This window comes from Limulus polyphemus, unplaced genomic scaffold, assembly GCF_000517525.1.
Source record: "Limulus polyphemus unplaced genomic scaffold, Limulus_polyphemus-2.1.2 Scaffold1573, whole genome shotgun sequence".
Taxonomy (NCBI): Eukaryota; Metazoa; Arthropoda; class Merostomata; order Xiphosura; family Limulidae; genus Limulus; species Limulus polyphemus.
In genome coordinates, this window is record NW_013667183.1 from 214078 (window position 1) to 228408 (window position 14331).

A 14331-nucleotide genomic window follows, 5' to 3' on the forward strand; every position below is an offset into this window, starting at 1 on the left:
CAATACAACTTTGCAATACACTTAATTTCCACAGTCACTTTAACTTGAACACGCGCTATAATTCACAACGATTCACGCACTTTACTTATGGTCACTGCAGCGCTTGACTCAATTGTTCATCTCTGTCTGTCTGCAATTATCTATCCCGTCACTTATATACTATAAGAGCGAGTGTCTAGCAAATACTCGAGCCTTCAGGAACTTTCGAGATACTCATTACGTGTTACCAGCGTCACGTGACTTCCGCTGTCGTAACAGTATGTACGCTTTTTAAAAGCCTTTTACTTTAACTCCGAAAAACAATTTTTTGTTGTTGTTTTTTCAAAATTCACACAATTTTTTTAATGGTTGCACATAATAAAACTTTTAGGCCTGAGTCTAAGTATTGAAATTCGTTCTAGATACAAGAGAGAAGGGAGCTATTAATATATATAAATGAACACCTCTGTATTTGTTAAGAATAGGTTTTATTATTATTATTACAACTTCTTTTATTTTTCGTCTATTAATTTTTTCTTATCTGTTGAGGACTTTTACTTTAGAAGAATCAAAAGAATGGTTGTTTCTAGACGTGTCTTCAAACACATCAGAAGGAGATTTTAAATATTCGCGCAAACGAGTAGAAAGCTATTTGTTTGTCTTCTTAGCATAACAGCTTTTGCAATCTGTACATTCTGTTGCATACATATTTCCTGAAATATCATTGTCCATATACATATTGGATAGCAGTTGATCACGTCTTTTTTTCAGTAAAAATGTAAATTATACTTTAATGTCAATCACATGCTTGTAGATAAGTATTATCACAGATTCTCACGTGATTTTGTTTAATTAATTTCTGTTACATTATGTTAGGTAAGCCTGGTGAAACGTTGTGAACAAAATAAAGAAAAGTTTTCATTAGCACATTGGTTCTTAGTTTACGCTATCTAACTCTAGGTATACTAAAATATGACACATGCTAATTTTAATTTTAAGGAATAATGGTGTGTTACGACAGCGGGAGTCAGGTGACACTGATAACACGTCATGAGATTTTCGAAGGATCTAAACTTTTCCTGGCAACTCGAGTTTTTCTAGACGCCCTCTTTTTGTATATAAGCCCGGCAAATAAAGCGGAGATAAGATAGCAGATAGACAGATATAGAGATAGATAATTGAGTCAAGCGAATGGTAGTGACCGTAAGTAAAGTGCGTGAATCGTTGTGAATTATAGCATGTGTTTAAGTTAAAATGACTGTGGAAATTCTATGTATTGCAAAGTTGTATTGAGAAAGAATAAACTAGTTTTAATTAAGAAAGAACTGGTATCGCTGAAGTTCCTAGGGAAGAATTGATAACGGAAATTAACAAACGACAGAGACGTAACAGGTGAATATAATTCTTGTGACATTGTGTCTTTAGTTGTCTATATATATTTTCTTTTTCTGACAGCAGCTCATTCGCAATTTTCATAAATTATATGGTAATATTCAACATTATTTGTAACAATAACTTCCGATCAGAGTAGGCTTTGTAATGAAAGCGAAACTAAAATCAATCTGGCCATCAGTATAGCTAATTAACTATACTTTTCTTATAGTTCTTCTTATGGAGATGAGAATACATTGTTTAGTCAGTTGGTCACCATCGCTGTTAATAAATTTTCAGCCGTAACCTCTATTAGTATAAACATCTCACGAGATTCGGTAACGTCGGAGATTTAAGTTTTAGTCCTAAATACCCAGTCTAAGCCAACAATGTATATCAATTTTTACAATAAAAGTATAATGATAAACAATAATCGAAATAATAAGTAATAGCATTCGACATAATAACCGGCTTAATTAATATTGTTAATGGAAGCAACAATAAATAAACATTATAATTTACCTTTCTTAGGGAACACACAAACGCTAGTTGCTGTTTTGAATCATAGTAATAGAAGTATATTGCTTTGGAAATTGGAATCTTGCCCTTTCTAGAACTTCACTTATATTACCATATACATATATCAACATTACACTCTGTCTGATACATTAGTTTATTAAAACTAATGTACAATCTCTGGCTAGTGTCAATTACACTGGTACATTTCTTGGGCCACTTTCCTAAGCTATGTTCAATAGTTGTGGTGACATAATATGCTGCTATCTATGAGCTGTCAATTTCAACAGGACTTTCTTTTCATGCACCACAAAATAAATAATCACTAGTAGAATTAAATAAGCCAAACAAAAAAAATTTTCGGTTAAACTTCTTGTCAGCCATGATTAATAATCGTGTTGTATATATCATTTCACACTCAGAAGAATATATCTTCCTCACTTTTCACGGTGGAATTATATACCCAAATAATTGTACAGGGAGGATTAGCAATGTCTGTGTCGTATATTCCAGAGAACTCTTGCTACTCATGTAGATCAGGTGAGTAACTCTCGTGAAAAATCGGATAACATTTCTCCACAGAAAATTACTTAATATCGCAAAAAGTAAAGATCATACTTAACCTTTCAGCTGAGCTTTCGAAATCCTAGCAATCATCTTTAGTTGTAGAAACTGGTTATATTTTAGGTAGAACATCTACTAACAATAACTTTCATAAACTGTGTGACAATTGGGCAGATATCATTCGATAAGCTACAGATATCTCCTGTAGTGAAACACTATTTGATAACTCAGAAAGTAAGGACTGCAAAACCCTTTCAGTCGAGCTGGTCTTACGATCGACAAAACATTAAAAATGCTGGTAATCAAGTGTTAATTAGAAAACTTAGTACATACATTGCATCAGAAACCATCTCCCAGTGGCTTGAAAAGCAAGGAATACACTTCCTTTCAGTCCTTGATCTTTCAACCACATGACCATCATAGATATTTATAATCAGGTGGTGATTCCAGCTGTATTGATTAGGAGGCTGTCAGAAATGACTTGTCTGACTGTCAAATCTGTTTCTATCCTGTAGATCTTAGTTCGGTTGCCCTGTATGCCATCATGAGATGCAGCAAGTGCTCATTTCAATTAGATCGGCTGGGATTAACAAACTTGGTAACCATGTGCTTAATAGTCCGTATCAGCTAATAAACAGGGCAGGACATGGCCTATTAGATATGCCCAGACTGAACCCGAATATTTATGCTACTCGTCCATTTGCCGCAAAAACCCGCTTTGCACGTGAGAGGATGAAGAGAGGTCTGACGTGGTTTGGTAGTTAGGGCGCTTGTTCGTAAACTGCGGGTCGCGGGATCGCAGTATCCCGTCACCGAACATATTCGCTCTTTCATCAGTGGGAGCATTGTAATATGACTGTCAATCCCACTATTTGTTGCTAAAGAATAGTAAAAGAGTTGACAGTAGGTAGTGTTGAGTAGTTGCCCTAGTTTATTACTTTAAAATCAGAGACGGCTAGCGTAGATAGCTCCCGAGTAGCTTTGTGCGAAATTCAACAAAGAAACAAACAAATTTGATCGCCCGTGAGTCCCACCCGAAATATCTTTCATGATGACGGCGACGGCTATTCAGTAGCACAATAGTTATCCAAGAGTTAGCGGTGGGTGCTGTTGACTAGCAGTCTTACTCTAGTCTGTCAATTCAAATTTGGGATGGCTATAGCATTTTGTAGCTATGAGCCAATGTGCAAGTATAACAAATGAAATATTGCATAAAAGGTTTAAGTACGAAAGGATAGTTATCTAATACGTACAGTTAACTAAATTTAATTTATGCATTAATATTTTCTGCAGCAAATTCCATAGCTTGGATAATTAACAGATTCGTTAATTCCAACATCTCGCTGCTTCGAATAAACATCTAACTCTGTAACATTGCATAAAATACTCAAGTAATTTTTAACCGTTATTTATCAGTTAATTAGGCCACAGGTGAGTCAGCAGTAAGACTGAGAGTTTTTATCGCTAAAAATCTGGTTTAGATACCCATAGTTAGCACAGTGTAAATAGCCCATTGTGCAGCTTTCTGTTCAATAACAAACAAAAACAAATCCATTGATTATTCTCAATGAGACTTGATTTGTTGTAAATTTGGGAGGATAAATCAAGTGTATATATATATATTTAACCCATTTTTGCATTATAGTTTCGTTATGTAAATAATTCCGGATTTTATTGTGCTTTCTGAAGAAGCCGAATTCTATTCACAATATGATACTGAACATATACTTCAAATATGTATTTATCTTTTATTAAATTAATGAATAATATTTTGTAATAACAATCAGTCATTTTATTTTACACAACAAAAGTGGTATTTGTAATTCTATTTTAGTTTTATAATGAAAGTTATTTAAATATTAATTAAAGGAATATCTAAATAAAATTTGTGAAAAGTCACTGAAATAATATTTCATGAACTGAATTATCAATTGGAACTGTAGGTGCTGCCATCTTTTATGAACAAAAATAAATTCGATACTAACATTAATTGATCTAACAACTGTGGTAATTAATTCAGACACATATTGCCATCTTTTTAATTTGGACATGAAATCTAAAAGAAGTGAGCATTCAAGGAGTTGTCAATTTTAATTTTCCATTATTGTCGTATAAGGCTTCGGTTCATGTATCATTTCATTCTCCTGTTTATTCTTGTTGAATTTATTTTAGTGGTTTATGTTTCTTCCTGTTTTTAATAATTTGATAAGTTTTTTTTTTGTTAACAGCATTTGCTTACGAAATTTTTCTACCTACAAAATTTCAACTTTCTGTACCAGGGGATTACTTTATGTAGGCAATATCACATCAGAAACAAGTGTTGAACTTATCGGAATCTTCTGTTATGAAACCTTTTCTTTGAAAATTTTAATTCTAAAACCCCCTTTTTTTAGTTTTTGACTTTATGCCGTTAATTAAATATGCACATAAAAGTTTTGCGTAACTTAAACGTTCGCTTTAACATTTTTCGATTGAAGCCAAATTAAATATCTCTCACTTGATAACAATAAAATCATAAGGTAAGTATAATTTATGAGCGTATAGAAAGTTCAATACCATAGCATGTTGTTTACCAGTATTGGTATATTATGATAAGCGTGTTTTTGAACAAGATTTTAGCCCAGTTCCTTGTCATACTTGTTAATCAATTAAATATTAATCACGAAGTTATTTTTTTTATGATTCACGGAGATACTAAAACAATGCATTTTTCTGGCCTTATACATTAGGTTGTTTGGTATCTTGGAAATAAGTTAGTATAAGAAAAATTGAAAAAGGACGTGAGTCATTCATTTTCAGATGCCTTCTAAAGGTATGTCTGCGGACTTATACTGCTAGAAATCAGGTTTCGATACCCGTGGTGGGCAGAGCACAGATAGCCATTTGTGTAGTTTTGTGCTTAATAACAAACAACAAAAACAAGAGAAGAAAAAATATTAAATTCAAATATCTATTGAATTACATATTCTTGGGTATATTTTTTACACACACAACCAAATTGTATTCGCAGTTACTACTTTTTAAAACACCAAACTTGCTTCTCACGTGTATCATTAATTTATTTTTAATTGAAGATGGAGCTAACAGGACGTAGGTACGACTGAATGTGAATTTCAGAACCAAAACAGGTTTTCTTTTTCAGTTAAACTGTTAACACTATACTTGATTTATAATGACTAAAATGTACTGACAAGTTAATTTGACGGATTAGTTTATATAGCATATATATATATATATACCCTCAATTTCAAGTGTAGGGAAGTACACACACACCTACGAACATACATGAAATTGAAATATTCATCAAATCTTAGTGAGTTGAAATGGAATGTGTTCATGTTTTTACGTGGGAGCTTTGTGTTACTGATAGCTTGTTTTTACTTTTGTACAATCTGTTCATGCGGATCACTTGCTTCCAAGGCTTTAATACATGGCATAACGAATTTGCTGGACGTCTTCCAGCAAAGTATTTGACAGTTAAAGATAAAAAAAAACATAATGTATACGTTACCTTGTAAACCATAAATCCTTCAGCTTGGTCCCCCAGTGGCACAGCGGAATGTCTGCGGACTTACAAAACTATAAATCGGGTTTTGCAACCAGTGATGGGCAGAGCACAGACAACCCATTGTGTAGCTTTGTATTTAACTTCAAATAAACAAACAAACAAACCTTCATCTTGTTAAAAAAAAAAGTCACAATTACTTTTAAGTCACATATTCAGAAGTACAACAATGTTAACATCTTTGACATTACCAAAGCCACCTATATACTTTTCCTTCTCTCTCTAGTTGACTAACCACATAAAGAAACTAGTGAGGCGCACAGTAAAGCACATACCCCTGCCAAGCAGCGTTGATCATATTCGAATCTAAAAAATACGAAAGTATGTGTATTTGTCCGTCGTTAACAACGGACACGAATCATTTTTGCTAGGACAATGAGGAATAATATGCTACATAAGTTCACCAAGTTTCATCAAGATCCGATCATTTTTGACTGAGTTATACAGCAAAAATAGTGTGAAAATCAGTCCCCATGTTAATAGATAGGGATTTTTTTTGTGACCTTGTTGTGACTTTGACCCTCCAAAACTAATCAATTCTAAGTTGGGCGATAGTCTAAATGTATACCAATTTTTATCCAAATCCATTGAGCCGTTTTCGAGAAACCTTGCTACAAACACACTCACAGGGATGAAAACATAACCTCCGTCTACCTTCGGTGGCGGAGGTAATTACAAGAATTTGGCAATATTCTCCATTCCATATATTACTCATAAGATAGTATCACACTCAGGGTGACGTTGACTACAATATAACTATCCTATCATGTAGTATATATATATCAAAGAAGTTGGTATTCAGCATAGTCCTGCTACAGAGAGTATAATCTAGGGCTACACCAGTACTTAGTTTAAACTGTATTCATTCCATTCTATTCTATAATTTTAGGAAATTTTTAAAAAAAGATACTATAGTAAAGATATAAAATATAAGAAGGTGGTATTTTCATATCACACAGGATCTGCGATAGATAATTTGTTTGTTGTTCAGCACAAAACTGCGCAATGGTCTATGTGTAATATAATAATCGCAGGGACTTTCCCCTAAATTTTAGCTTTAAAAGGCCTGAAGCTAACCACCGAGTGTCCAAAGGACCATCTTATAGTTAGCAGTAATCTTAATTATATTTTGTATAAAATTACTACAAAAAGAGAACTTCCGTTATTAATTTAAAAAATGGATGAATAGATAGCAAAATTGTAGAAACATCATGTATGAGTTTAAGTTCCATGCTTGGAAACATCTGGTAGAGTTAAAAACTAAAATTATTCAACACTTCAGCAAACAAGAAAATTACTTAGGAAATTTGTTCCTGGAAATTTGAGTCAATTTACGTCGATGGTTGGGTTTGTCACGTCCGCAGTCACTGTGTCCGCGTGTGCATTAAACTTTCCTTTATTTTATTTTTTATTAGTAGGATAAATTTCTTGCTGATTTTATATCTAAGATTACTTCCAAAAATTGCTTTTATACACGCGTTTTAAAATGTTGAAACAAAAGAAGTTATATTATTTAATTAATCTTTTAAAATTTTCTTGAAGAACAAAAAAATCGATATTACAAAACACACTATAGAGGGCGAACAGTCACTATCACGTGACGCCGGCGTTACTTGACATTGCGCAAGGTCGCAACGATTGGTTTGTATTTCATCAGACTTGCTGGGTGTGAAGTGTTTCTTTGTCCCTTTCTCCCTTCGTTTAAAAGTTTTGAAAAATGAGCAAACCAAAGGTATTTGTAACCAGACCAGACGTTCCTCAAGCAGGAATTGACCTTTTAAAGGAAAAATGTGATGTAGAAATTTACGACCAGCCGATGCCGATTCCACGAGATGCCTTAATTAAAGGAGTTCAGGGTAAGGATGCTCTTTATTGTCTTCTCACGGACAAAATTGACAAGGATGTGATGGATGCAGCAGGACCCCAGCTAAAGGTAATAGCGACCATGTCTGTTGGATTTGATCATATTGACATTAACGAATGTAAGGCAAGAAATATTGCGGTCAGCAACACTCCCGATGTTTCCACTGACTCCGTAGCTGAGCTGACTGTCACACTATTGTTGGTTTGTGGCAGAAGAATCATGGATTCTGCAAACGCTATTAAAAATGGAGAGTGGATCTACTCTTGGAGTCCACTGTGGCTATGTGGTAGAGGATTAACCAACAGCACAATAGGAATTGTAGGAATGGGTAGAATTGGCCAAGCTGTCATGAAACGCCTGTTGCCTTTCGGTGTAAAGAAGGTTTTGTATTATGATCTATTTCACCCAATCAAACCCGCTGAAGACATGGGAGCTCAGTATGTTGAGTTTGAAGAGTTATTGAAAGAGTCAGACTTTGTAGTCGCAATGTGCAATTTATCAGAACAAACCAAGGAATTGTTTAATGCCAAGGCTTTCAGCCAAATGAAGCCTACAGCAGTTTTCGTTAATACTAGTCGCGGAGGAGTTGTTCAACAAGATGACCTCTATGAGGCCCTCAAGAATGGCAAGATCCGTGCTGCAGGGCTTGACGTAATGATTCCTGAGCCTCTACCCCGGGATCACAAGCTTACTACTTTACCAAACATAGTTCTTCTTCCACATGTTGGCAGTGCTGAGGAAGCAGCAAGAATAGAAATGGCAACCTTGGCAGCTAAGAACATCTTGTCCGTTTTAGATGGAAAGCCTCTTGTAACTCCTGTTCCCATGCCATAAACTGATAAAGGAAAACCTTAAGGCTAAATTAATGTGTATTATGTTAACTACATCAGTAATGCTTTTTATTTTTTGCCTGAGAACGTAGCAGTTTAAGATTTATGAATTATATAATAATTAATATTGTTAGGTTAGTTTATGCCAGTACAGTAGTAGTAGTAGAAGTTAGAACTTAAAAGTAACATTTCCTTACCTTTATCTGTGTTGTGCGGTTTTTAATTCATCTTATTTTGAAATCTCAACTTTAACAGAATAAATTTATTAATATTATGTTGTTTTTTAATCTGTATTTGACGTAATGTGCATGTTAGTATGAATAATTAATATCAGTAACCTATTGCAGTAATTGTTGTTTGCTACTTATAAGTTATACTGTCAAACTAAAACTGAAAGTTCATCTGTAATTGGTAATGGTGCGTCAATAAGTATAAGAACGAATTCTTTATTACATATTTTAATATTTATAAATGTAATAACGACTACCTTCCTCATTCATCTTGAAACAATGTATTAGTCTTGTTTGCTTCACTGCGAAGTTTCTTAGTGTATTCTAGATCACCATTGATTTTAAAAATTAATTATGTAAATCCATGGAAACACGGGCAAAGTATATTTTCACTAAGATTAGTACTGTGAAAGTATAATACTAGTAATAGTAGGCCTAATTTTGTGATGTTTAACTGTTAGTGTTCATCCTTGTTAAAATGGTTATGTTACTATATCACGATAATAGTTTTCATGAAATAATATATTTTACATTGAGTAACCGATTTGAGCTATATAATCTCTTATTTATGAATTTTTTTATCCGTAACTCGGTGTATAAAATTTGACTTAGCTGTACCTTTCGTATTGACCGATTTTGCTTTACTTAAGAATAGCGGTAAGTCTACTGACGTACGAAGTTAATGCGGCGGACAGAGCTTATAAGTTATATAATATAGCCCAATGTGGCAATGCTCGGTAAGAAAAAAACAACCTAATGGAGATAGGGTGTGTTAAGAAACTTAAGATGATATTCTAGTCTAGTTGGAATATTACGTAAAGCTTTATTTTAGTGTACTCGTTTTGATGTAGTACATGTATAAAAGTGATAATTTTAATCAACTGATAAAGTTAGTGACAAACATAAGTATTGCTCTACCATCGAACGACATTGCTAACTAACTAAAATTATGAAGTGTTTAATTTTTAATTTATTCTTTCTTAAAACTGTGATGTATGCTTTTTGGAATGTTATTTAATATACAAGTTATGTGAAAAAAATAGCTTTCGGTAATATTCGTGTAGTATTTATCCATGAATTGAGTTTCATTTTTGTGATAATTTCCATAGATTTAGTCTAAGACCAAATTCACTTTCTCAGTTTATTTTTCTTGCATGGTTTCTCCCATTTATTTACAAGACAGGCTCTTAAGACGTGATATTGTTTTTTAATCAGTTCTACTTTCTAATTTACAAAGTATTGTATCTGTATTGTATAAGTATGGGAAATAAAGTTTATTCACTTATTATCGACCATCACCAATCGTGTGTTTTTAAATAAAATCTTGTTTTAAATTAGACGTGAGTATAGTGAACATTTTTAAAAAGTAATATTGATAATTTAGATATGTATCTCCTATAATACATTATATTATTTATAAAATGAAGTTTATCATCTTTTAAGTTTACGGAAGAGTTTTATGTTTGTATTAGATTTTAATTATGGCTTCATTCAGAATGTTTGCCATTTCACAGACAACAATTTAGGCTAGATTTATTAAACTGTTGTTATTTGTAGCGTTAGATGGCGAAGCATCCATGTGGCAAGTCATTCGTAAAAGACTGGAAGACGAAGGTCTGTATTATGATGTGAATTTTAATTACAATTACGTGACGGCAAAAAATTATTGTTTAACAAGGGTATTATTTTACTTGTAATGGAACTCGCATGATATTTTTTGTGGCAAAAATGAACTTATTATTACATCCTTTTTTTTTCCTGTGATTATGGAATCCTATAAAATTATATTCCTCTAAGACATCAGTATTTAGTCTATTATATTTTTAAACACCCGGAGACTACTTAGGTATTTTCAAAAATTAGAATAGTGTATAATAATATTATTCCAATCACCCTATATTTGTCGTATTCATTGCCGACGATGCATTTTTCTCAATTTAGAGCTGCTCAGACAGGTTTGAATACTACAAATAAAATAGGCATAATAATGTCTCATGACAAATGCTGTTATAATCATACATCGCCAGCTGGTAAATGGCGTTCACAACATAACAATTGTTATCGATTCTTTTATTGGCCCAATTGCTCAGAATTCGTCAATTTGAGGAAAATTTCCCGATTGTAAACATTTTTGTAGGTGAGTGCCGTCTTTAAGCAACTTTTTTTTTTTTCTTCAGGAGGTTTATCATTGTTAGATCAGAAAAATATTTAACAAAATTATATTGGTTAAAGATGGTACTGGATATCTTGTCATAAAAAATGTGCTAGAGTGTAGAGGTCCCTTTTCTATCATGTTTACAAGTGTTTAAACTTTTTGCATTATAAATGTGGAACATGAAAAGGGAACCACTGAAGAAATATCTACACGAAATGATGTACGTACATATATCTGTAATACAATCACAACTTACGCATTAGAACCAATTGCACTATTAACTAATAGAGAAAGGCTATGTTATCCTGTGAAGTATGAAACATTTTTGCTTTTTTTGGGGGGGTGATAATGTTCATGATTTATCATTGAGACATGCTCAAGAAAAACAGGTGTGTGTGTGTGATGTAAGAAGTGTGGACATAATGAGAGAAGGTGTGTATCAGGACTGTAATAGTGAACTGAGAAAATACCTTCAAGGATAGAAGAAAACTCCTGTCAAGATGATGGTATGTGTACTAAATTTCTTAAACAGTATGATCCCTTCCAAATGATAGTGAAAAAAATGATTTAAGCAACATTCCTCTGCCACAACTTTCTTGTTGCATTCTTGAGAAAATAATATTTACAAACCATAAGTGTTTAAGGCTGAACATTGGGTCAATGAGCAACAATCATTTCAAGTGTGCCATGTGACCAAAACGTAGTTTACTGATGTACCACTTGAAGCACAAAACTAAGTATTTGTTATACACGGTATTGTCATCTTCGTTGGAACTCAATTCTGCAAAAGTTTACGTGGAAAGGAAGTACTTGTGTTCGATTCTGTCCATACCAATCGTAACATAACAGATGTGACTAACCTTTTGGAGAACGCATTTGCAACAGCAAAGAGATCAGGTAAAATAAATTAACTGATAGTGAATACTTTAATCTGACTGAATTATGACGAAGTCATAATTTGATTATCAATTTCCAATGATTCCATCTTTGAGAAATGCCAATATGCAAAAACCTTTTTAGGATTATTCTTATTAGCTGTATACTGGTTTATCAAAGAGAATTATATCCAAAATTCTTGGTTTGAGAAATATTTTATTGTAAATAGGACAATACACTTGTTAATTTTGAATTGGTGAATGATTTTATTCCTCTCTCTATTATGAATGTATGAAATACTATGAATTTATATCTAATTATGCTTGCCCTTTTGTATGGAACTTTTTTGATGCTGTCATCCTAATTCTCGATGGAATTTATAATTATGCATTCAAAAGGCAAAGTTTCAGTACACGCAAGCAGCGGCTGTGTACTATACCAGTGATGAATGCGTCAATTGATGTGTAGACTGTGTTTGTCTATGGTACGTATCTTGCTCATGGTTGAAACAGTTATGCAGCAATTACTTATCACCTACTCTGAAATGATATTGAAGGTATTTGTGCTTGAATACAACACGACTTTCTTATTGTGGATAAAGGACTTAGGGATGCATTAGATATTCAGAAGCTGGGTGGGAAAACAAGGATGCCATTCTTTCTGTGGAAAGGTTGTAACAAGCACCCAACAGAATAATTCAGCCTTTTGAGGTTTGTCACAAAAGTGTGGTGAATGTATAAATAATATATGGTCACATAAACCAATTTCCAATATATATATATATATATATATCAATTACCAACTTGCACATTCTTTTTATGGGGAATTATGTGAGAATGTTAGTGCTTTTCATAATTGCCATTAACTGATCTTGTATAAAATGAAGGTGATTATACTGTTGCACAGCACAAGCAGGTGTGGAAGCTATTCTTGTGAACCCGTGTTCCTTGGGTCATGTAAGTAACTGTCACGTTTGTATAGGTGTTGTGATTCATTCACAATAGATGTCTGTAACTTGTTGGCGATAGATTTCTACAATAAACAGACAGCACACAATCCACTTGTTTTAAAATAATATATTCAAAACAAGTCAAACTTGTGTACAGAAAATTATTTAAAGTATTGTTTATAACAGCTGAATCTAGAGCTTTATTTTTTTTTTTTTGTCAAAGTACACACAGGTTTGTTTAGTTACTTCAGAACCCAATTGACAAGACAGATTATTTCTTCTCTACTCTGTTATCACAATACAACCAGTGATAAATTCACTTAAGTTACCCTGTGGGTTACCAGAGCCATATACAGTGCTTTTACATCAAAAGTCCAAACAGGTTTGTTTAGTTATTTCAGAATCCAATTGACAAGACAGATTATTTTTTCTCTACTCTGTTATCACAATACAACCAGTGTGTGGACTTTTGATGTAAAAGCACTGGATATGACTCTGGTAACCCACAGGGTAACGTAAGTGAATTTATCAGGCTGGTGCAGTTAGTTTAGAACCTAACTGACAAGACTAATTATTACAATTTAGTTTGTTATTACAATACAGTCAGCAATTATTGTAATTTAAAATCACCACTATAACTGTTGGTTACCACAGTTGTATCCAGAGCTTTAGATAACTGTCTCCTTTTAATCAAAGTCCACACAGGCAGGTTCAGTTATATTAGAACACTCTCTGACAAGGCAAATTCTTCGTCTCTACTTTATTGTTACAGTACAAGCTGTGAAACTCACTTTCGAAATTAACCATTATGGCTAAACTGACAATAACGCAGCCTAACTTCACTTTTACTTTCAGAAACTTAACTTCCTTTCTGTATCTGCACGTATTTATCACAAGTGATAAAATATATACAGCCCTCTAGTAACAACAATCTTAAACGTAATGAAAAAAGCATAGAAGTTTCGAGTAAGATGACGTCAACAACATTACAATTGCCTAGTACAACAATTAAACTACATATGTAACTCTGTACGACTTGTACAGAATTACATAATGAAAGTTGTCATAACAATCACTTTTTAAATAAATAACTTTTAACACTTGTTATGAAAACTAAATAATCATTAAATAATAAAGTAAATAGTAACTCTTTAACTGAACAGTCTTGTATATCTAGCAGTAACATAAATCACTTGTCTTGTGTCTGCATGACACAAGGAGTTCTAGGCTAATTTAGATGAGTCATTCTGACTGTCAAGATGAATCTATAGAGAATTCATCTTTCGTGAATCATTGTAGGACTGAATCTTTGCATGGAGAAGACCATCAATTTCACTTAAGACCCACACATCATATAATTCAATATAGGCTAGATGTTCTTGTGTGTGTATGATATTGCCTGTTTCAGTTGGTATACATCCAGTATCAGTTT

General features: G+C 33.2%; 1 protein-coding gene across 1 annotated transcript; it reads left to right on the forward strand.

Annotated features, from left to right (window-relative positions):
• Window positions 1–7613: 7613 nt before the first annotated feature.
• On the forward strand, window positions 7614–10217 carry LOC106464155 (glyoxylate reductase/hydroxypyruvate reductase-like). The gene has a single exon (XM_013924276.2). It carries the CDS (start codon window positions 7713–7715, stop codon window positions 8691–8693), a length of 981 nt encoding a protein of 326 aa, XP_013779730.1. The 5' UTR covers window positions 7614–7712; the 3' UTR covers window positions 8694–10217.
• The last annotated feature ends 4114 nt before the right edge of the window (window positions 10218–14331 follow it).